Below are 22,694 nucleotides of genomic sequence, written 5' to 3' on the forward strand. Positions count from 1 at the left end.
TAGGTCGCTGTGGATATTACTGTCGAGATGAGCACTTCTGAACTCTGGCTGTGAGTTCAATCATCTGGGAGGAAAAATACAAACACAAACCAGATGCCTAATTCCCACCACCAGTGATTTCCAATTTAAAGGTTGTGGAGTAAGAAGTAACCATCCTCAGGAGTGATGCAGCCAGGCTGGAGATCTATTGTCTGAAATGATAACTTGGCTTGCCTCAGTAGAGCCACTGATTAATATATGTGGTGGTCCATGATCTCACTGCTCTCCTTCCCCACAAGCACACACACCCTCTCCCAGGTACACTGAACTACTATACATCCCCTTTTCTCCAGGTGTCTGAAGAGCTGCTGCTGCTCCACTGTCTGGGGTGCCCTTCCCCTACCTTCTTAACTGACCAATTCCTCTTTTAAGATTCAGCCTAGAGGGTACCTCCTCCAGGAAGCCTTCAGGACAAGAAGTATCTCTAGTCTGATCTACAGCCTGTAGCCACTTTCTCTCTCCTCTCCTCATCTTCTCTCAAAGGGTTCCCCCTGCATGGGGCCTCCTTGCTGTTCTAACAGCTCAAGCACCATCCTGCCTGAGGGTCCTCACCTCTGAACACTGTTCCCTGGGTTTCTGCACACCTTGGTCCTTCTCCTCCTCAGGTCTTTGCTCAAATGTCACTACTCAGTGAGGCCTTTTATCACCCCATACTAGTACCCTCTTCCTTCTTTCTCTGCTTTCTTTCTTTTCATAGCATGTAATCATCTGACACATATATATGTATATGTATACATATATGTATATTGTCTGTCTCCTCCATCAGAATTTTGGTTCACTGCTTTATCCTCAACAATTAGAATTCAATAAATACTGCTTTCTATTGAAAAAAGGAAGGGAGGTAGAAAAGAAAGAGCAATGGTTTCTTCAATCCTACATAGCAAGCAGCTAGAACATTGCCTAACACATAAAAGAGGCTCAAGAAATACTATTGAACAAAGTGAAATGTTATTTATATTTTTTGTACCTAATACATATACAGAGACACAGGTGCTCATTTCTATCTTAAAAGTGCTTCTTGATCACTTGCTCTCATACTGTTTCAAAAAGAATCCTGTGATCATTTAATTCACATAAATATCTATACTTTAAATAATTCTAGAAGTATAGGGCCTGTTTATGTATGTCTATGGCTTATTTTGAACAGATTCTTGAAGCCCATTTTCTATCATTTCCACAGTTGATGCTGGTTCTTTAGGACCTAGGGAAAATCTAAAATCTAGCATCTTATCATTCTAGGACCCTTCCTTTAGAAATAAAAGCTCTAAAAAAATAAAATTTATTAAAAAAATCCCAGACTAACTTTGTGGCCATCTGATTTAAGGTCTTCCAAATTTCTCTTTTTTAATAGAAGGACTGCTCTGCCTCGGCCCTCTGACAACCTCTCATGTCTCCCCATGACCACGTGGGCCAGGCTTGACTGCAGTCTGACCTGGGTCTTGGCCTAAAGCCTGGTGATTCCTCCTGGGGCAAGGCCTCCATATCTGATGGGAGACACCTGTAAAAGTATCTCCACTCCATTGTCCTAGTTTCTGTTGAGAGTAGGGTTTGTTGATATATCTCCTACTGGTTCTACTTCTCATCCTGGCAAGCATATAAGTCTAACCATAGTCCAATTCTAGAGTGAATATGAAAAGAATGCTTTATTATTCAAAGATTAAATTGAAGATTTGTAGGGTAAAATAACTGTTAACAGTTATCATTAAAAAGTAAACTGATCATTCAGTATAGGATACCAAATACGTAAGAGTTAAAGTGATAACTTGAAGTCTCTGAGAAACATGGAAGAAAAATGTCTATATGGAAAGAAAATCAGAAAACAAAATTTAATCCCTATTATTATTTTAACAATATAAATACACATTTAAATATGAAACAAGTTAAAAGGGAACACTGAAAGAAAATGTGTTTAGAAGTAACTGGGACATAGAATTTTCTTCTTTTTCCTTTTTTGTTGCAATGTTTGTGTGGTACAAATGGGAAGACATTATTCATTTTAGTAAAACTCATATTGCTAGTCTTAGAACAGAAACACTAAAATCATAGGGGCCACAGTTAATTTTTAGTAACCTAGTTCTTAATTCAGATCGTCATTGGATTCATCAGTTATATTTATTAAGCACTTTGTACATGCCAAGCATTTTAAGTAGATTATTTCTTCTAATCCTCAGAACACGTTCCTATTTTTATCACTTCATAGACAGGGTTAATTAGTTTGCTTTAGGGTCATGTGACTTGATAGTGATGAAGTTAGGATTTCAACCTTAGCTGGCCTTGCTCCAGAGGCATGAATACTGTGGCTGTGAATCTTCATAGGGCAAATATAAACTGAGATCACGATCAAGCTATAAATCTGAAACCTTAGGGGAACAAAAACTTACACATATTTCTTTCCCGCTGCTCTAGCATTTCAATCACATATGTTTCTATTTGTCTTACAGCTTAAAAGTGAGATTTGAGTCTACTTTATATTTTTTGATATTAAAATATTTATTGGATTATTTTTTAAAAATAAGATTCACAAATATTTCATTCTTTTAAAATGATAAATAATTACCTTCCACTTTGAATAACTTCTCATCTTTTTAATCCAAAAGTTTTTACTGAGAACTTTAAAGATGTATTTGGTGGCACCACATAAAATGTGATTTATGCTTATCATTATTTAAACTTTGAAATGATACTTTATTAGTTCTTAAGTCAGTGTGGGTTCACTGAAGAAGGTTTGAGAGGCACTCTGTAGGACTAAGTCATTAGCCTGTAATTTTACAATAGATGAAGTACTATATTTTCATTACTTTGAAAAAAATTATGACTTTGCAATGACTCTTATACTCAACATTTTATTTAATCTCAGCTGTGCCACCATTAAACATGACTATTTGCATTGATCCTGTAAGAAGCCAGAAAAAAATCACTGGGCCCAGGTAATCTAACTCAGTATAAATCTAACAAAGATAGCCATAGTCAGCAATTTACCAAATCAAAGGCCAAAGTTAAGTTACATTCAAAACTGTGTCCATTTGAGAGTAATTAGCCTTAACTTTTAAAACATTATTTGAGGGGTGGGTGCTGAAGCTCTTTCAAGAGTTTATTAGATGGTACCTAATATTTTTCAAGGGTTGGATGATTTATGAAGTCTAAGCTATTATGAAACATAGCCAGCACTGTTGTTGTACCTACTGTCTTTCACTTGATTTGCCTTAGGGCATAGGGTTACAGCCTTTATCAGTGTTAGTAATAAAGGCTAGACCCCACCAAAGATTTTGAGTACTTTATCAAAAAAACCACAAGACACAATCTTCTTGCCTTCCAATGCCCAAAATGCCCATCTTGTTACTAAAGAGTAAGGCAGCAGGCATGATAGAAAACAGGGCAAAGCTGAATTGAGAGGGTAAGTGACATTTCAAGAACAGAGGAATTTTGTTGGACATTGAGGGCTCGCTGCCCTCAAAATTCTTCATGATCTGAGACTACTCTAGAACTGCCATGTTTGCAGTTTATCATGATGATGGTTTGTCACTATTCTTTTTATGAAACAAAAGCCTGTTTTTACACTCAAAGTTGTTGTAAATTTGTCCTTTTTAATTTTTCTAATTGTGATTTAAAAAAAAATCACATTGTACTTTACCCTGTGTAACCTGTAACACTCTTTGCCCACACATAATAGTGTTTTGTTTCTTTCTATGGCCAGTCAGGTACTATGTAGGTGATGAAAATTGAAAATATAGAAACTAGATCAATGAATGGGAAACAAAACGAGCAGTGAAGAGATTGAGAAAAGGATGAAGATGTTCAGAAGTAAAAAAAGTGCTAAGTTAGACTGGAAAAGAAAAAGAAAGGGGCTGGGGAGGGAGAAGGCTCATTGAGTCAGAAACAACCTACGGTCTTGGTCTTTCAAGTTCTCACCAAGGGTAAATCAACAGATTCAGATCCCTCACCTTGAAAATGTTCTTCAGCCGTTTCACAATTGCCCACGACTTCCCAGCGACTCCGTAACCCATTAAAGTCTCCATTGGCTGGAGTAGACACAGTGGACGTTTGGGGGAGTTTTCGGAACTGCTGGAGCAGGACTCAAGGAAGCCTTTACATTCCTCTTTCTAGGGGCTCACGGTCTCCTACAGTGTTCCCTCAATCCACTCTCCTATCCCCCACTCATCTTGATTTCCATCGGTGCCGGAGATTCGGCAGGGACTCGGTGATGGGGGCACTGGGTCGGCGTTTTGCGTCCGTCAGGCAAGTCAAAAACAACAGCGAGAGGGGCTTGGATTCTTGCAGGCGCTAAAAGGTAGAAACTGAGTTAAGAGGGAGCGGCGTGAGGCGAGACAACCAGCCTCCAGGCGGCTAACAAAGGCAGACTGGTCCCCAGACCCCGCCCCAGATAACAGAAAGCCGGTTATCCAGCAACGGGAGGTCTCGCGAGACAGATGTTGCGCCTGCGCACTGCCGGTGGAGGGTCTTGTCCGGATCCTTCCTGTGCCGCCCGCTCATCCCCTCACTTTCCCCACCCCTCTCACTCCTCCCCCCAACCCTCCCCATCCCCGCTTCTAAACTTAGGGTTTTTAGAGATCGGGCCTCGCTCTGTCCCGACGCCCTGGTCCGACTCTCGCTTTTGGGAGTGAACCAACGCAGAAGGAGGAAACGAGAAGCTCTCTGAGCCTTTCCGCCTCGTCCCCCATCTGAAGGCGGGGCTGGAGAAGGCGCGGGCTCTGCGCACGCGCCGCGCGGCCCACGTGGAGCCTGTGCAGCGGCAATTGTGAGTGGGGGGTCCGTGCCGGGGTCTGTTTTTCGGAGCGGTACCCCTGGAAGGATCGGGCCTGGATCTCGGCTGGGTGCGCGCCTGTGATCCCGCTGCCTGGGGCCGCTCCATCCGGATCTGTGTTATTTTCCTGCGTCCCAGCCTTGGCTCACGCTCCGCTGTCTGCCTGAATTGAGCGTATCTTGGATACGAGAAATATTCAGATAAAGCCCCACCCTGGCCTTTCTGTACTCCGCAGTCTAGAAATGGAGGTGGGCAAGAAAATAACTGCAGTTGCCTGTGCTAAATAAAATGTAGGTAGACACTAGCTAGAGAGGCGGCAGACAGTAGGGAGGGTTTAACTCTGGGTCAGAAATGCAGCCACGGGAGATGGGCTGTCATCCCCTCGGCTACCGGATCCAGAACCCCGGAGTCCTCTCTAAGTCCTTCCTTTGCTTTACCACCAGTCGATCACTAAGTCGAGCAGCTTGTGTCTTTTAACTATTTCAACATCCCCTTTGCAGCGATTCTCGTGCAGGCCACCATCGTTTCTTACCAGGACAACTCCGGAGCCTCTTTGCTGGATCTACTCTTGGCAAAGGACCCCCTCCTGGCCCGAGTCCACAAAGATCTTTCTGTAATGCCTTTCTAACCATACCACTCCCTTTCTTTGAACGTTTCAGTCGCTTTCCACTGTAAGACTTGCAAGAGTCTCCACTATATGGACCTTTCCTGCCTTCCTCAATATCTCACCACTCTCTCTAGAATCTCTGCCCTGGTGACACTACATTATTTCCTTTAATGCTGTTCCCTGGGATGCTCTTCCTAATAGGCACTCCCTTTGATAGGTATTTTTCAGATGTAGGTTAAAAGGTCACTTCCTCCAGGAAGCCCTCCTGACCCCCTCCTGCTTAGGATCCTGTAGATCCCTGACCATAATGTGCATCACATCTTAACATTATTACCTACTGTAAGTCTTCCTCCTAGTTTCTAGGCCCAGTGAGTCCAGTGACTGTTTTTGCTTTAATTTGTAATCTTTCTGGCTTGGTGTGTCATGGATAATCTATCAATAGCGTTCAAGTAAGATAGGTGGTGATGGGGCTGAGGGCGGGAGTTTTCCAGGCAGAGGAAACCATGTATACATGTGTGTAAAGCCGTGGAGGAGAGGAACTGGGGCCCTCATTTGACGGTCTGGTCCAGTAGTGGGGCGTGGGGAGAAAGAAAGGCTTATGGGGAGATGGGGGACAGAGTGCGGAGGGCCTGGGATACCACCTTGATGAGTTTACACTTGACCTTGTGGGCAGTAGAGGCCTCCAAGGGCACCTCAGCAAGGCTTTGCTAATTTTCTCTTCCTCCAAAGCTGTTACTTATTCTACTTTGACTTTGGATTATATCCCGTGAGAGTCTGCTTATCTGAAGCCTTTGGCTCTTGTCGCCCTTACTGGATTCTGAAGACAGGAGGAGCTGAGGCCCAGAGCACTTCACTGTAAGTATTTATTCCATGTTCTTTGAATGCTGAGGCACATTAACTGGAGTTTGTAGTTTGGGGAGAGCTCTGTTAGAGCACCCTGATCGTTGGTCACTTCCTGACCACCTTCAGCCTGGTGCCAGCCTCTGCCATTCACTTCACTGGAACTGGATAAGCTGCCTCCTAATGCCTGAGCTGGAGGGGCGTGTGGAATGACAGGAATGGGGAGGGCTGCAGGGCAGGGCTGGGTGAAGGAAGCAGCTTAGGCAGATACCAGATTGCTAGCAGTGGGCAGCACTGACAAGGTCTGAGCTCTCACCCCAAGGAGCTGAATTTGGTTTTCTGTGCAAAGGTGATGTAGGAGGAACATCGGAGGCCAGTAGCGGTCAGACTGTTTCTCAGGCCCGCCCAGTACGGAAAGGCCCTCTGTCCTACACTGGCGGTTCCCAGCCCCGGTGCTGTATCAGATTCACCTGGACACCTTTTACAAGAACAGGTGCCCTGCCATGTTCTCAGGGATTCCAAGTTAGTAGATCTGGGGTTAAGACCAAGCACCTACACATTTAAAAAAGTCACAGGTTATTTCTGAGGTGCAGCCAGGAGTGAAACAGCATCAGATTTGGATTTGGGAAACCAGTTGTGACTTGGGCAAGGTATTTAACCTGAATCTGTTTCCTCATCCACATGTCGGGCAGTTACACAGGAATCGTGGGAGGATCAGATACTTCATGGGGAAAGTGCCTCCTGCATTCTGACCCCCTCCACGGGGACACCTGCTCTTCAATATCAGCAGCCAGGCTCGTAGGTGGGAGTTAATTGAGGAGATTTCATTAATCCTGCCTGAAGCACTTTGGGGAGGGCAGGCATTGGTGGGATGAATGATCTGGAAGGAGAAAATCTGGTTACCTGAAATGAGGGACAGTTCCAAACTCCAGTCTTCTCCAGAGCCGTTTTGTTTAACTTCCTTCAGTTTTGCAACATGCGTCCCTATAGCTCCCTACGGAGCCCAGGAAGAAAATGCAGGAGAAAATTGAGGGAAGAAAGAGGAATATACATTTGCCTCTGGGCAGGATAAACAGGATGTGCTCTCCAGAACAGTGGTTTATAACATTTCCCCAGTAAGGATTCTTCTTACTATTTTGCCTTAATGGGGTAGTATCTTTCAGTTTCATTACAAAATTCCCCTAGTTTTCATCACACATCCATCACCTTTCATCACACTGTCAGCTGGAGGAACAGCCAGCTCAGAATGACTGAGGGAAGGGGGAATCTGTATACTAGTGTTTTAGGAAGGATGTGTAAGAAACTTAGGGGTCCAGGGAGGGAGGGAGACTTACAGAAGGGCACAAAATGAAAGTATCATTTGAGTTTTTAGTCAAGTGTGTACATTACTGTTCCAATTCTTAAAAAAAAATCACACCTGATTAAATCCGAATGGCAGAGGTGTCCAGGGTGCTCACAGACTGTGTGCTGCGGGCTGGTGGAAGCAGAGATTCATGGAGGTGGATGTGGGCACTTGTTCAAGGCTGAACCCCAGTGTCTACAACCCCAAGTTGGAGGTGCTCGGTGAATATTTGCTGAATGGATGAATGGAAGCCTAACTAGAGAGCAATTTAGAAAATGGTAAAAAATCTTATCAGATTAATACTGTGGATCCTTAAGAAGATAATTCTGAACAAGTAGAAACCTGGAACACTTTTAATAAGTGAAATAAACAAATAGAATTTCACTGTGACTGCAGTAACACAAAACATTGAGAAATTGCCTGTATGTGAATGAAGACTTAAGTCCTAGGGGAAAAAATGGAGAAAATAAATGACCAAAGTAGATGTATGTCCTATATAAGCAGGCTTATGATAGCTTTTCAAGAATCAGAAAGAGTACAACCAAGATATTCTTAAGACGTGTGTTCCTAGTTAACACAAATCTTCCTTTGTCATTTTGCCTCTGAAGGATCTTCAGGATGGCCGCAGCCCCCCAAGCGTCAGGGAGGGGCTCTGTGCGGAAGACGAGACCTTTACCTGTGAAGACGTCACTCAACAACCCATACGTCACGTGCTGGGGTGCCCTGGAGAGAGAGGATATGCACTTCATACTACAGACGCTCGAAGACAGATTTAAATCTCTTGGGCTTCAGAAGATTGAGGACAAGAGGAGAAAGAAAAAGCAGTCCCCTTTGCAAAAACAGAGCGGAGACACATGGAGCATGGACATGGACACTGGTGAGGACTCGAAGGAGAAAAAGCTGGAAGATAACCAACAGGCCTCAGGGTGGACCCCTGCCCACATCAGGAAGCAGCTGGCAATCGGAGTCAATGAGGTCACCAGGGCTCTGGAAAGGAACGAGCTGCTCTTAGCCTTGGTGTGCAAGTCTGCCAAGCCTGCCATCATCACCGCACACCTGGTCCAGCTGAGTGTGAGCAGGACTGTCCCCGCCTGCCAGGTCCCCCGGCTCAGTGAGAGGATCGCTCCCGTCATTGGCCTCAAGTGCGTCCTGGCCCTGGGGTTCAGAAAAAACACCGCTGCCTTTGTTGAGGAGGTGAAGGCCATCATTCCCAGAGTCCCCAGCCTGAGAGTTCCTTGGCTTCCAGACAGACTTGAAGACCCCAAGGAGAACCCAGAGACTGAATCCTTGGAAAGCCAAGACAAAGAGATTTTGGAAACATCCTTTGAAGATCTCTCTAAACACAAGAGAAAGCTCGCCGACCATCAGGAGGCTGTTGTGTTACAACCCCTGAGAATAAAGAAACTGATTCCAAACCCCAACAAGATAAGGAAACCACCCAAAAGTAAAAAAACAACTTGAAAGTCATCTTGTGTAAACTTGTCACTTCATATATAGTTGTAAAACGACAGCTCGTAAAGAAGCCTTGAAATGAATAAAATGAGTTACTCTTACATGTATTCTTGGGACACTGTTTAGTACCACTTTAGTTCCACTAGAAGGTGTGGCTGTAGAACAGAGCTAAGACTGAGGCTTATACGCTGAGTGAGGACAACATTGAGGCCTATGAGTAACAAAACAAAGGTGTACTGAAAGAGATGCCCGTGCTTGTGTGAATTCACTTTTTAAAAGGCTAGTACAGTGCTTGTAAGCAAGGACATCTGTATCCTGCAACTCTTAACTCGTTCCTTTCCAGGAAGGAGTTTTTCTGTCACACTTGGAGAATGTGCCACAGTAAACCTGGTTCTGGTTGGTGGGGAAGATGAAACTGGACTGCATCAGTTTTAAAGGGAAAAGACTAAATGCCATGTGATACACTGTCTTCAGAAACAATACATTATTTTTTTTTACTTTTGTCAGTTTGCCTTTCTTTGTAGGTAGGCTAAGGACGGGCTTGGGAGAAAGGTTAATGTTTACAGGAAATGCCAAATGAGGTATTTTTGACTAGTTAGACTTCATCCCTTTACATGGTTAACTTACTCCCTTGAAACTTTAACATATGTAAATAGTATGATGGTAACTGGGTGAAATGAGGCAGGAGGAGGAGAAAAAAAAAATCCCTGAGGAGCTTGGATGCTCAGAGACGGGCCTGCCACGATAGGGGTCCTTCGTGTTGGGAAGTAGAGCATAATCAATGCTCTGTTAAAGTGCCTGCAGTTTACAGAGTGTGCTTGGAAAAGGCACTTTCTGTGATTTATGAGGAAGATACTGGATCGCCAAGCGTTATTTTCAGCCTATATTCTGGTTGATCTATGGATTACGTCACCTCCATTCATTTAAATTTACTGAATACCACTTTGACCAAAAAAAGTGGGGTGAGGGGCGAAGGATAGCTGGTAGCATTTCCACTACGGACAGAGGACGCAGGATGGCGTGTTTTCCTGAACCTGTAAAACACTATATATTGCCTTGAAATTTAGTTCTCACAGCTACTTTATTAACACAAGCAGCTTTACTGATTTTCTGTTTTAAAATGTTCATTGGCAAAGTGCTTAAAAGGTAAAGAGGCTTCACAGAGAAGCAAATGAGCTAGTCGTTTCTTAATCATTGTATTTAAAAATGAGTAAAAGAGGGTGAACTCTGTAACAGGAATTATGTAAGTGAGTAAGGAACAGCCCCAGTTTCATCATGAGGTGAACCCGTGGCAGAATCTGAGGGGCAATCCTGCAGTTGCTGGAAAACCTGCAGCTTATGAAACCGCTATGAAAATGAGTGAACGTAATTCCCAGCCAGAGCCTTGATTCCAGATATAATGAAAATCTCGTTTACTTAATTTCAGACTTTCAGTGGAATGGTTCACTTTTGCTCCTGGAGCCATCCTCCCTGTGTTAGGAAGAAAGTGGCAATGCAGTTGGGTTGGAATCATCCTATAGACAAGTCTCCCCTTGGGTCTTCCAGAAGGGAACAGCGCTGTCCTAACTGATGGGTGACTTTGGGGCCCGCACGCCCTCCCCCCCTGAAGGTCCCGGGAAACCAGTGCTGTGGGTCAGTGCCTTCAGGACGCGGGCAGGCCGCACAGAGTGGCTTTCGGCTCCTTAGTGGAAACCAGGGGAGATGCGTGTTTCTTCCGCAAAGGCCCAGGCTGTACACATGTTAGGCCTTGTGGTCCACGGTCCCTGCTGGGACAGTGCCACTCTGCCTTCTGTGGTGTGAAGCAGGCAACACATAAATGATTGGAAGTGGCTGTGTTCCCATAAAACTTTATTTGTGGATGCTGAAATCTGAATTTCCTACAATTTTCATGTCATAAAACGTTACTCATTTGATTTTTTTTCTCCTCAACCATTCAGAAATGTGAAGACCATTCTTAGCTGGTAGGCCGTACAAAAAAGGGTGATGGCTGGCTTTAGCTCATGGGCCATAGTGCGAGGTCCTGCCGGGCAGAGGGGATGACTTGTTTCCTTTGATTACTTGTCACATGAAGGAAGGGCATCGTGTTGTCTAAGGTAGTGAGATTATCTGGACTGAACGGCCTAGGCACTGATGCAGTAAAGGCAGGAAGAAGTATTTACTCTGTGGTGTCGGAGTTGAGGCCAGTTTACGTGGCCTCATCCAGCATCTTTTCCCCCTTGGGTTACTGGCAATATATACATATCTCTGTACACTGAGAGACATGGTTTTTCAAATCCTAGATAAAAACATCATCAGTAACAAAATTATGATACTTATTTACAAATAAGACATCTTTCTATCGCATGACAGCTTTTATGATAAATTAGAGTCAGCATAAAGGAGTATGTGCAATTCTGCATAAGTAATAACATTCCGATCACCACTGTCCTGATAGCGCTGACAGATCCCACTGGGCGTGTCTTCTGACTTGAGAGCTTTTATTTTCTTTTCCTCACATCTCCTGGCTGTTGCTGAGAAGCAGCAAAAGTCCGTGCAGGACCAGAAAAGTCTAATTCATCATGGGTGCATACTCAGTTCAGAGCCTTGCTTTTCAACCAATCCACCGACCTGTTGGAGAGGAAAGCGCACATCTGTGTGTTTACTGATTTGGCAACTTCGCTCCTTGAGAAACACATAGTCACCAGTCCATTTCTATCTCACTCTTGAACATCCACTGCTCATCACTGAGTCACAGAGGTGCTGGTTCCACAGACATTCCCGATGAGGTCACGTGAGGTCATGTAAGTAGACACTTTCCGAATGGCTGCTTTATTCTGCTCCGTGGACCAACAGACCAACACTTAATAAACAGAAAGGCCGCAGTTTATCTCCACACGAGGGCAGAGATCGCCTTACGTTATTCTGTGACTACTGTTCAGTCCACAGACCAGCAGTCCCGTTTCTAGAGAGTGGAAAAAATAGCTTCTCTTCACCAAGAGACAATGGAAGGTTGAAAATGACAGGAACGTGCTCTTTGTGCCCTCCTTCCATCTCCCACAAATGGGTAAACAGTGAAAGAAAAGGGTGAGTGTTGATGTCCTAGCTAGGAATGCTTTCTGCTGGTCGCGAAGGGATGCTTTTTCACCTTTTCTGTTACTGACTACTTCGATTTCACTTCTGTTGTGCTTTTATTCTTCTTTGGAATGACAGTTCTAGGAATCACGAACTAGAATATTAATGAGTGATGATGTTAGAGTTCTCGAAATAGAAATATCCATCTATTGTAATACAAGCCCAACCTAAAGGGAGGGAAGAAATGGAATAGTATGAACAAGTCAGCAAGAAAAGTTAAATTATAATGTCGTACAATAGACCTGTAATTTTAGAAAGCTACTAAAAAAAAAAGTCTCAACAATCTGAAGAGAAGCAAGCATGGGGTTTTCTAAGTAAATTTATCAAGTCTACAAAGGGTTTATGATAACAACTTCACGTACCTTTTCGGACTCTGTTCCTGGACATCTCCAATTGTACAAGTAATACTGTAAATTGCCATCTCCTATGCCAAACTTGAGTTTTTCCAAAAATGTCTTATTTTCCATCAAATCTAGTGCATTGAATACATCAAATCCTTTCTGCCAATGTAAAAAAATTAAAAAAATTAAAGTACCAAAGGATTAGTGTTTTCTATATTATATATTTCAGTATCTCACCTAATTTCCCTACTAACCAGCTTGAATGTGCATTTATAATAAGGTTTAATGTCTGTAGTATATCGTATAAATTAAGAATTCGGTTCAAAACTATCTTATTAAATGAGTAGCAAGCAGTGAATCTGATGGAGTCAGCAAGATTATCCAGAAATGCTGAATCAAAAAATACCACAGGATGGCTAACACTAACAAAAAATAATCTATTAAGATTTCAGAAAATACTTTGTCCCTGTTTTCAAAGGAAACAGTTGCCTGGATGACCCCATTACCAGAACTGTTACTGGCTTCTAAGTTCCGACTTACCTGAACCTACAGCCAAGAAGCCAAACCTGCAAAGACTGTAAATCATGTATTTGCCTTGGGCTGATGCTGAGGAATAAATTTAGTACCACTTTAATAATAAAAATAGAATTTTAAAATGTTAGATAATACTATCCAAAATGTGATATAGATGAAGCACCTTCATGTCTTTCTCAGGGTTTTTACCTTAAAATACCTTATTACTGGCCTTTTTGGGAAGTCACTGAAAATGAGCTATAAGATCAAAGAATCAAAGGAGAATGCTGATTCTGGGATCCACATATAACGGATTAAGAAAAAAGTTTCCAATGATCAAATACTAGAGGAATACAAGGAAGACAATTAATGCGTTGTGTACAACAATTGATGTGTTGCTCTCAATTTCTCATGAACAATATATTCTCATTCAGTAATTACATCAAAATGTCCTTGTCAGCTGATTTCAATTTCTTCTTAAAGGAAAATGTTTATTTGTAGCAAGAATTTAACAATTATCCTAACTACTACACTGAGATAATAGAAAGATAATGGAAATATATAATAAGGTATATTTTGAGTTTAATTCTTTTCATTTTAAGTCCTTTAATAATATAATTTTAATAATTAAATTTCTTTAATTTTAAAATTCAGAGACTAGCTGAATGAAGAAAATTATCGTTGCGAATGATTCACTGCAACACAAACAGCCCTATTTTCCCCATCCAGTCAGATCTCGTTTTATTGCGCATCACAGATAACTGTGGTGGTGGTGGTGGTGGTTTTTTTAAACACACTGGAGGTCTGTGGCAGCCCTGCACTGAACAAGCCTATCAGAGCCATTTTCCAACAGCATTTGCTCACTACATGTCTCTGTGTTCTATTTTGGTAATTCTTGTAGTACTTCAAACCTTTCATTATTATGTTTGCTATGGTGATCTGTCATCTCTGATGTTACGACTACAACTTGCTGAAGGCTCAGATGATGGTCAGCATTTTTTAGCAATAAAATATTTTAAATTAAGGTATGTACATTGTTTACGTGTGCCGCACATGTAAAGACTACATTGCAGTGTAAAGATAACTGTTATATGCACCAGGAAACCAAAAAATTCGTGTGGCCCACTTGATCACGATACTTGCTTTACTGTGGTGATCTGGAACTGTCTGGAACCAAACCCGCAGTAGCCCAAGGTATGCCTGCATTGTGGGATCGTGTATTTTTATTACATTCCTTATATTTTGAACATTACATATTCTTATGTAAGGGTGAAAAGTTTCTAATTTGTACAAAACGTCTTTTTGGTTAAGTTACAATAGAATTAATGAAGAAAACAGCCAAGAAAGTTTAAAAAAAAGTTATCAAAATTATCCCTTAGATAGATGGTCAACAGTAAAAATCTCTTGAATGAATCCCCCTGTGTGGAAGAAGACACAAGATGTCTTCCATACTCGGACATACACACTTAGAGATATACACAGGACAGAAAGCGGCAAGTCGCCTACCAGCTTGGCGAGGATGAGCGCGTCGGTCATGAGGTCCAGCAGCGGCGTCTCGGTGTGGATGTTGTAGAAGGAGTAGGCGGCTTTGAGGCTCTTGTGAGCTGGGTGGTGCATGACTGTGGAGGGGAGTGTGTAGAAGCTCAGGAAGTCAGTTGGCTTACCACTGGCATTCTAAAGGACAAAGGTAACGTCAGGTAAATACCTCCTTGAACAAGTCTCGTCCAGCATGTAAGCTCACTTCCTGATCTCTCACTCGCGCCAGAGGTCTCCGTGAGAATGAAGGGCAACAACTCATACTCCTCTCTCCAAGTCTGAGTTGGAGCCCCTTATGGTAAGCTGGGCGGAGGCCGCAGAAGAGTGTGGAGGTGGACCTCAGCCTAAGTGCTTGTCGGTGATTTGCATAAAGTTCTTAGCAAGTAGGACGTTCTAAAAGGAATGCTTCTCTCTGGTTGACTGATGAGTCTCTCCAGACTCGTGGGGCAGTGGTAAAAGTAAAACTGTTTTTGCAGGAATAAGAGCACAAAGGATTAGAACTAAAAGATACTGTATAATATTGAACATCTTCTTGGCCCAAGACAGGAATTTTATCAGCTTAAAGTGAAATTGGTTTGGAAGCTGTTTTTTTAGAAGCTTGTAAAAGGCACTGGTACTGCACCCAAATATATGTGTATGAGTAACAGAAAATCTAAAGCTATCAAAAATCAAAAGGGACGCAAAAGATGGTGCTCATTTCTTCATCACTGGTAGACCTTTCAGTACAAGAAATTAGCCAATATTGTTTGGCTTGTAGCTATGGTGGCCTATGCAAGTCTGCATATAATTCCAAGTATGATCTGTTTGAATTACAGGAGGAGGCTAGACCACATGTGCCATTGCTACTGTTTGTTTTAGAGACAAAGAGAATTCCAGAGGGATGGATTATCCAATCATCAATGCTTCTGATTCATTAAACCTTTTTTTCAAACATTATAAAATTAAAGATGTTAAGCTAAACTGAGTCTCTACTGCTCTGTATCAGGAGCTCAGTATCAGAGATGACTTAAAGCCCCAAATGTTAAGCTTTATTAAGGATTTCCCACTTGAAAAATACCATAGCAGAAATTAAAGGGAAAAAAAAGTCACTGGATGGGTTCAATAGTAGAGTGGAGATGACAGACGTCAGAATCACTCTACTTGAATCCAGCTGAATTTACCCAATCTGGACAACAGAGGGAAAGCACACTGGGACAAAAAAAAAAAAAAAAAAAAAAAAAAAAAAAAAAGGATTAAGCTTCAGGTGTCTCTGGGGCAGTAACAAATGATCCCCTATTCATATTATTGGAGTCCCAGAAGGAAAGAAGAAAATGTGGGATGGAAAAAGATAATGGCTTGGGGGGAGGACATAGCTCAAGTGGTAGAGCACATGCTTAGCATGCACGAGGTCCTGGGTTCAATTCCCAGTACTGCCTCTAAAAATAAAAAATAAGTAAGCCTAATTACCTTCCCCCCAAAATTAAAAAAAAAAAAAGAAAAAAGAAAAAAAAGAAAAAGAAGAAAAAAAAAGAAAAAGATAATGGCTGAAAACTTCTCAAACTTGGCAGAATACATACGATAGATTCAAGAAGCTGAGTGAACTCTAACAGGATAAACCCCCCAAAAATCCACACCAAGACACATCATGATTAAATTTCCAAAAACTAAAGGCAGGCAGAAACCTTGAAAATAGCCACAGAGAAACAATGCATTACCTACAGAGGAATACCACCTAAAATGACAGCAGACTGTGTCCCTGAAACCAGAGGCCAGAAGCAAGTGGCCCAAGAGATGAAAGAAAATCCCCATCAACCATGAATTCTGTATCTGGTGAAACTTCCTTCAGGAATGAAGGGGAAATAAGGACATTCTCAGACAAATGAAAACTAAACAAATTTGTTGCTAGCAGACATACCTTTAAGATTGGCCAGAGGATATTCTTCAAATAGAAAAGAAATCATAAAAGAAGGCATGTTGGAGCATCAGGAAGGAAGGAAGGAAGGAAGCAGAAATTTGGGTACATTCCTTGGGCTATGCATCTGTTCTCGTGAGTTTTGTTTAAAAGTTCAGGAAGTAAAGAGACCTCCATGGAAATCAGGTCACTTACCACTTTGAAGTGGCAAGATGACTGTGATGGATAAAGTATTATACTGCAAAACCCAGAGCATCACAGAAACGACACAAATATACTCAAATACACCATAAATAAATCAAAACAGAACCAAAAAACGTTCAAGGGACAGGAAGGCAAGGAAAAAGAAACAGGGACAAGAATCAGAAGAAACGAACTAAAAAATAAAAACATGGAAGATTTAAACACTAACATATCCATAATCATCAGATGTAAATGGTCAAAATACATCAACTGAAAGATGAGCAGAGTGGATAAGGAAACATGGCTCAATACACCCTGTTTACAAGAAATTCACTTCAAATTCAATGATATAGCTGGGTAGAAAGTAAAAGGACTGAAAATGATATGCCATGGAAACATGAATTTTAAAAAAGCAGGAGTGGCAATACAGGCACCTTGGAGATTTTGCGGGTTTGGTTCCAGACCTCCTCAATAAAGTTGCAATAAAGTGAGTCACACAAATTTTTTTGTTTTCCCAGTTTACATAAAAGTTGCAGTTATAAAAAAGTGCACCTATATGGTACTCTATTAAGTGTGCAGTGGCCTTATGTCCAGAAAACAATGTAAGTACCTTAATGAAAAAATACTTCATTGCTAAAAATGCTGTCATTTGAACTTTCAACAAGTAGAAGCCTTAACATCAAAGATCACCGTAACAAATATAATCATAATGAAAAAGTTTGAAATACTATAAGAATTACCATAATGTGACACAGAGAAACAAAGTGAGCAAATACTGTTGGAAAAATGGTGCTAACAGACATGCTAGATGCCAGGTTGTCACAAACTTTCAATTTGTAAAAAAATGCAGAATCTCCTTAGTACAGTTAAGTGCAGGGCAATAAAATGAGGTCTGCCTGTATTAATATACAATGAAGCAGACTTCGGAGAAAAGGTAATTAGTAGACAGAAAGAGGGTTATTACATGATGACAAAAAGATTAATCTACTAGGAAGTCATGAAGGTCCTACATGTATAAGGACCAAACAAGACCCTTTGGACACATCAAGAAAAGCTGACAGAGCTGGAAGGAGAAACAGACAAGCCCACAGTTACAGCTGGGGACTTCCACACCCCTCTCATCAACAGACAGAACTACCAGAATTAAATAAGGGATCTGACTATAGTTTCTGTACCCATTAAAAGGGAATACTATGAACAACTTTATTCTTAAAAAATGGACAATTTAAAGGAAATAGACCAATTCCTCAAAACCCACAAAATTACAGTTGACGCTTGAAAAACATGGGGGTTAGGGGGGACCCCAAGTGTAATCAAAACTCCAAGTATAACATTACAGTCGGCCCTCCATATCCTCAGATTCAACCAACCCCGGATCATGTAGTTCTGTAGTATTTATTGAAAATGCCTAAGTGGACCCACGCAATTCAAACCTATGATGTTCAAGGGTCAACTGTATTAAAATTCAATCAGGATGAAATAGATCATCTGAACAGTCCTGTAACCCATAACCATTAAAGAAACTGAATCCATTATTTTAACAAAGAACAATTCTCTAAGGTCAGAATGTTCCAACTGGAGAATTCTAGACTTATTTAAGGAATTAACCAATTCTATATAATTTCTTCTAGAAAACAGAAGAGGAAGTCATACCCACTTTATGAGGCCAGTAGTATCCTGATACCAAAACCAAACAAAGACAGGACAAAAAGAGAAACTGCAGACCAATATCCCTCATGGACCCAGCAAATACTCTACAAAATATTAGCACTCCACATCCAATAATGTATAAAAAGCATTATACACCATAACCAAGTAGATAATTTTTCTAGGTGTGCAAGGGTGATCAAACATATGAAAATCAATTAACAAGTATACCATATCAACAGACTGAAGAAGAAAAATCATGTGATTGTATCAACTGAAGCAGAAAGAGCACTGGACAAAATTCAACACCCATTTATGATAAGAATTCTCAGCTAGTTGGGCATTTTCTTAAATTCATAAAGGAGTATCTACAAAAAACCTACAGCTAACATCGTGGTGTAAGACTCACAGGGTAAGACTGAATGCTTTTCCTCAATATCAAGAACTAGGCAAGGATGCCAACCTTCACCACTCTTACTCAGCAAAGTACTGGAAGATCTAGACTCTGCAATAAGGCAAGAGAAAGAAAAAAAAAAGGTATACAGATGGGAAAAGAAGAAATAAAACTGACCCTATTTGTAGGTGACATAATTGTCTGTGTAGAAATTCCAAGAAATCTCCAAATAAACCCCTAGAACTAATAACGTGATTTCAGCAACGTTGCAGGAAACAAGAGCAACACAGAAAAGCAATTACATTTCTACATACTAACAACGAACACGTGGAAACCAAAATTAAAAACACAATGCCATTCACAAGTGCTCCAAGGAAATAAAATATTTAAGCACACACTTAAAAAAAAAGTTACAGAATTTGGATGCTGAAAATTATAGACTGATGATAAAATAAATTTTAAAAGACCTTAATAGAGACATACCATGTTCATGGATTAGAAGACTTGTTAATTCTCCCTAAATTAATTTATGGATTTACTGTAATTCTTACCAAAATCCCAGCAAGGTCTTTTGTAGATAAAGACAAGCTTATTCTAAAATTTATATGCAAAGGCACAGGAACTAGATTAGCTAAGACAATCCTAACAAAGAAGAATAAGGTGAGAGGAATCACTCTACCTGATATTAAGGTTTACTACAGAGCTCCAGTAATGAAGGCAGTGTGGTACTGGTGAGGGAATAGACAAAAAAAATAAAATTGTTTGCTAAAGCAAAACAGTATTAAACTCCGGGACACATCCATCTCAGATGAGGTAATCCAAACTGGCCTTTTCAAAACTGAGAAAAGCAATTAATCATACAGGTGACAACCAAGTGGTATCCTGATTTCCCATTAATGAGTAGTAACAGTGTGCTTTTATCCAGGAATGGACACTGTGAGAACATCTGGTTCTAGCAGGGTGAGCAGAAATCTGGTCCAGGAGTAGTGAGTCATGGAGGCAGAAGAAGGAGATGGGCACTCCATGATCTTTCTGGAAAATGGACTCTCCCTCACAGGATTTTCACATTCCTCTGTACTATCTTACCACCTTATCTTTACCTCCACTACAAAAGTGTCAATGATGTGCTCTTGGGGGAGGAACCAGTGGGCTACTTCCTCTTCATCCATCACCGGGGCTAAATGAAACTGCTTCAGGTAACTGTTGGTTAGTTCTTGAACGGCTTTGATATCTCTTGGTTCCATCGGCCTCAAGCCTGCAGTTTTTGTAACCTGTTAGAGTGAAAACAGAAAAAATTGGGAGGTTTAAAGTAGAGGAGTAAACAAACTTGGCACCAAAGCATGGTCCCCAGACCAGCAGTATTAGCATCCCATGGGAGCTTGTTAGAACTGCAGAATCTTAAAAAAAACAAAAAACAAAACAAAAATAACCAAACAACGAATTAATTAATTAATTTTTTAAATAGAAGTATAGTCAGTTTACAATGTTGTGTCAATTTCTGGTGTATAGCATAATGCCTCAGTCATACATGAACATACATATATTCATTTTTATGTTCTTTTTCATTATAGGTTACTATAAGATATTGAATATAGTTCCCTGTGCTATATAGTAGAAACTTGTTGTTTATCTATTTTATATTCAGTAGTTAGTATCTGCAAATCCCGAACTTACAATTTATCCCTTCCTACCCCCTTTCCCCTCTGGTAATCATAAGTTTGTTTTCTATGTATGCGCATCTGTTTCTGTTTGGTAAGTAAGTTCATTTGTGTCTTTTTTTTTTTTTTCAGATTCTACTTTTAAGTGACATCATATGGTATTTTTCTTTCTCTTTCTGGAACTGCAAAATCTTGGGGCTGCACCGGACCTACCAAGTCAGAAGGTGCAATTTCATAAGATCCCCTGGTGCTTTGTTTACACACAAAGTTTGAGAAGCACTGGGTTAGAATATAAGCTACACAGTGTGATCTATCTTCTTATCTCCATGTACCAGGTCTTGAGTCAGTGTTGCCTTTGACCCTAACAAAGCCAACAGGAACACTTCAAGTTGATCTATATACCAATGCCAAGAATTTTAACAGCCTACACGACAGGGCAGAATAATCTTAGCATGTTTTACACTTCAAGATTGCCACGTCTGACATTTTGAAAACACAGTTGAAAATGACTGAGAAACATATTTTGTTCAACAGCCTGTGAAAAAGATGTAGCTATTTTGTTCTCAAGAGCAACAAAAATGAAAGAAGAGTGAATCATATTGGTCAGTACGGGAAGGCAAGCATTTTAACAGCCAAGGACGAATGGCTGGTTGCCAAGTCCTGGCCCTGGTCTCTCATGCCATCTTTTGATTAAAAGGTGATCAGAACAGGCATCTGAATCCACCATTCTAGAATGTCACAATATTTACATTAGGCCTTAGGAATAGCAAACCCTCAAGGTGAGGACACGTCCCCATTTGGGTTTGTTCAAGTGCTTTTTCTTAAAGGGGCTCCAGACATCCACTATAGGAAGTGTCCAGACATCAGGACACCTGGCACTAGGAGCGGGAAGGCCCACTCTACTTGTTTGTTTGTACAACAAAAAATTCGATACTTACAAATACAACCTCAATTTTCCAGTTAATTCGATATTTTTTTTCTTGAAGAAATACTGGTTAAATTCTACGCGACAAGTATCTTGTATCTAAAAAGTGCTATTCTATCTTTTCTGTCCTAAATTATTTCTAAGGACTTTCAAATTAAAAACTGCCTCTAAAATTAGACCGTCACAATTCCTACATGCCCCCAGACCAGTGGGAGGGGAGAAACCCGAGGCGGAAAATGGGTGTTCATCTTGAGTGCTGGTTCTGACAGATGCTAGTAGTCATGCTGAGGTCTCTAAGGTTCAGGGACAAAGAATGCTGATGGATTACTGATTAGTGTTGGGAGGGGACAGGAGATGTGTTCTCCCTATTTACAGACCCAACAGTCCTTAGCTGAGTATTTACTATGTGCCACTCAGTTCAGATTTCTTTAATCTATAAAGACAAAGTAATGCAGCTAAAATAGTTTAATATCCTACAATGAGAGAATTGAAGTCCTTGACTAATAGAGAACTCAATACTTTCCGTCTTTCGGTGGGTCTCAAAGCCAAAGGACCAGAAATCTCCAGATTTCCATCCAAGGCTTAACCCTTGGTTACTAATGGCCTGAATTGGTGTTGAATCAATGAATGAATTCCTAGGTTTTGTACCAGTCATTTACCCAGTAAGGTGAGGTGAAGGCTGAAGACACAGAAAGTGTCACTGTCAGCTCTGAGGAGATGACATGTCCGTGGCCTGGCATCTGAGTGCAAGCCAAATGTGAAACGGTATTCTCCTTCTGTCTCCCTAAGCCAGTTTTAGTTACGTGGAGCACTTCTATATTGCAGTTTGTGGGAGGAGGGAGCCTGCACGATTTCTAAACAGTGTGAAATGAAACAAATCACATTTCTAAATGCTGGTGGGAAGACCAAAATCATACCACATATATACTGCTGTCATTTGAAAAGGTTATTTTTTGCTATGAGGATGACCTGGATAAATTTTAAATAGCCCTTCTCAATATCAGACTGTTTTTTTCTTCTGTTACTGATTCAGTAACAATCAAGCAGTAATATCAAGCAGTTAGATTAACTAATGAAAGCAACAGGAAACATGGGATCTGTTGACAGAGACCATTCATAAATGAAGACTAAAGTCTGCTGTCACCTTTCTATAGTAAAACAGGCTTCTTCAGCACAGTTCTTATTCACTGAGTATTCATCCTGTGAAATCACTGAAGTCAACATCTTTTTGCCCAGCAGACATCCTTAAAGCAGCAGTTCTCAAGTATCTTGGTCTGGGGCTTTGTTATGCTCTTAAAAATGATTCAGTGCTCCCAAAGAGCTTTGCTAATGTGGGTTATATTCATCTATATTTATCATATTAGAGGTGAACTTTGAAATTTTAAAACAAAAGAACATATAAGCTCACATTCCATACAGCCTCTGGATGACTTCCCAGTGCACCTGTAGTAAG

General features: G+C 41.0%; 2 protein-coding genes across 4 annotated transcripts in view; one reads left to right on the forward strand and one right to left on the reverse strand.

The window, feature by feature from the left end:
• Positions 1–4,506: 4,506 nt before the first annotated feature.
• Positions 4,507–9,143, forward strand: RPP38 (ribonuclease P/MRP subunit p38). Its single transcript, XM_006191606.3, has 3 exons — positions 4,507–4,795; positions 6,138–6,263; positions 8,199–9,143. The coding sequence occupies exon 3, from the start codon at positions 8,209–8,211 to the stop codon at positions 9,049–9,051; it is 843 nt and encodes a 280-aa protein (XP_006191668.2). The 5' UTR covers positions 4,507–4,795; positions 6,138–6,263; positions 8,199–8,208; the 3' UTR covers positions 9,052–9,143.
• Positions 9,144–10,873: 1,730 nt separating this feature from the next.
• NMT2 (N-myristoyltransferase 2) overlaps positions 10,874–22,694 on the reverse strand; it is a 55,740-nt gene continuing 43,919 nt past the window's right edge. For all 3 annotated transcript variants that reach the window (XM_032474027.1, XM_032474028.1, XM_032474029.1), the window contains 4 exons: positions 19,759–19,929; positions 14,514–14,681; positions 12,516–12,653; positions 10,874–12,320 (listed from right to left, as the gene is read on the reverse strand). In XM_032474027.1, coding sequence (XP_032329918.1) covers positions 12,300–12,320; positions 12,516–12,653; positions 14,514–14,681; positions 19,759–19,929 — 498 coding nt within the window. In that variant the 3' untranslated portion in view covers positions 10,874–12,299. The remainder of the gene's footprint in view (positions 12,321–12,515; positions 12,654–14,513; positions 14,682–19,758; positions 19,930–22,694) is intronic.

This window comes from Camelus ferus, chromosome 35 (genome assembly GCF_009834535.1).
Source record: "Camelus ferus isolate YT-003-E chromosome 35, BCGSAC_Cfer_1.0, whole genome shotgun sequence".
Taxonomy (NCBI): domain Eukaryota; kingdom Metazoa; phylum Chordata; class Mammalia; order Artiodactyla; family Camelidae; genus Camelus; species Camelus ferus.

Excerpts from the sequence above, each read along its gene's own strand:
- RPP38 (XM_006191606.3), top strand. The coding sequence starts at position 8,209 with ATGGCCGCAGCCCCCCAAGCGTCAGGGAGGGGCTCTGTGCGGAAGACG.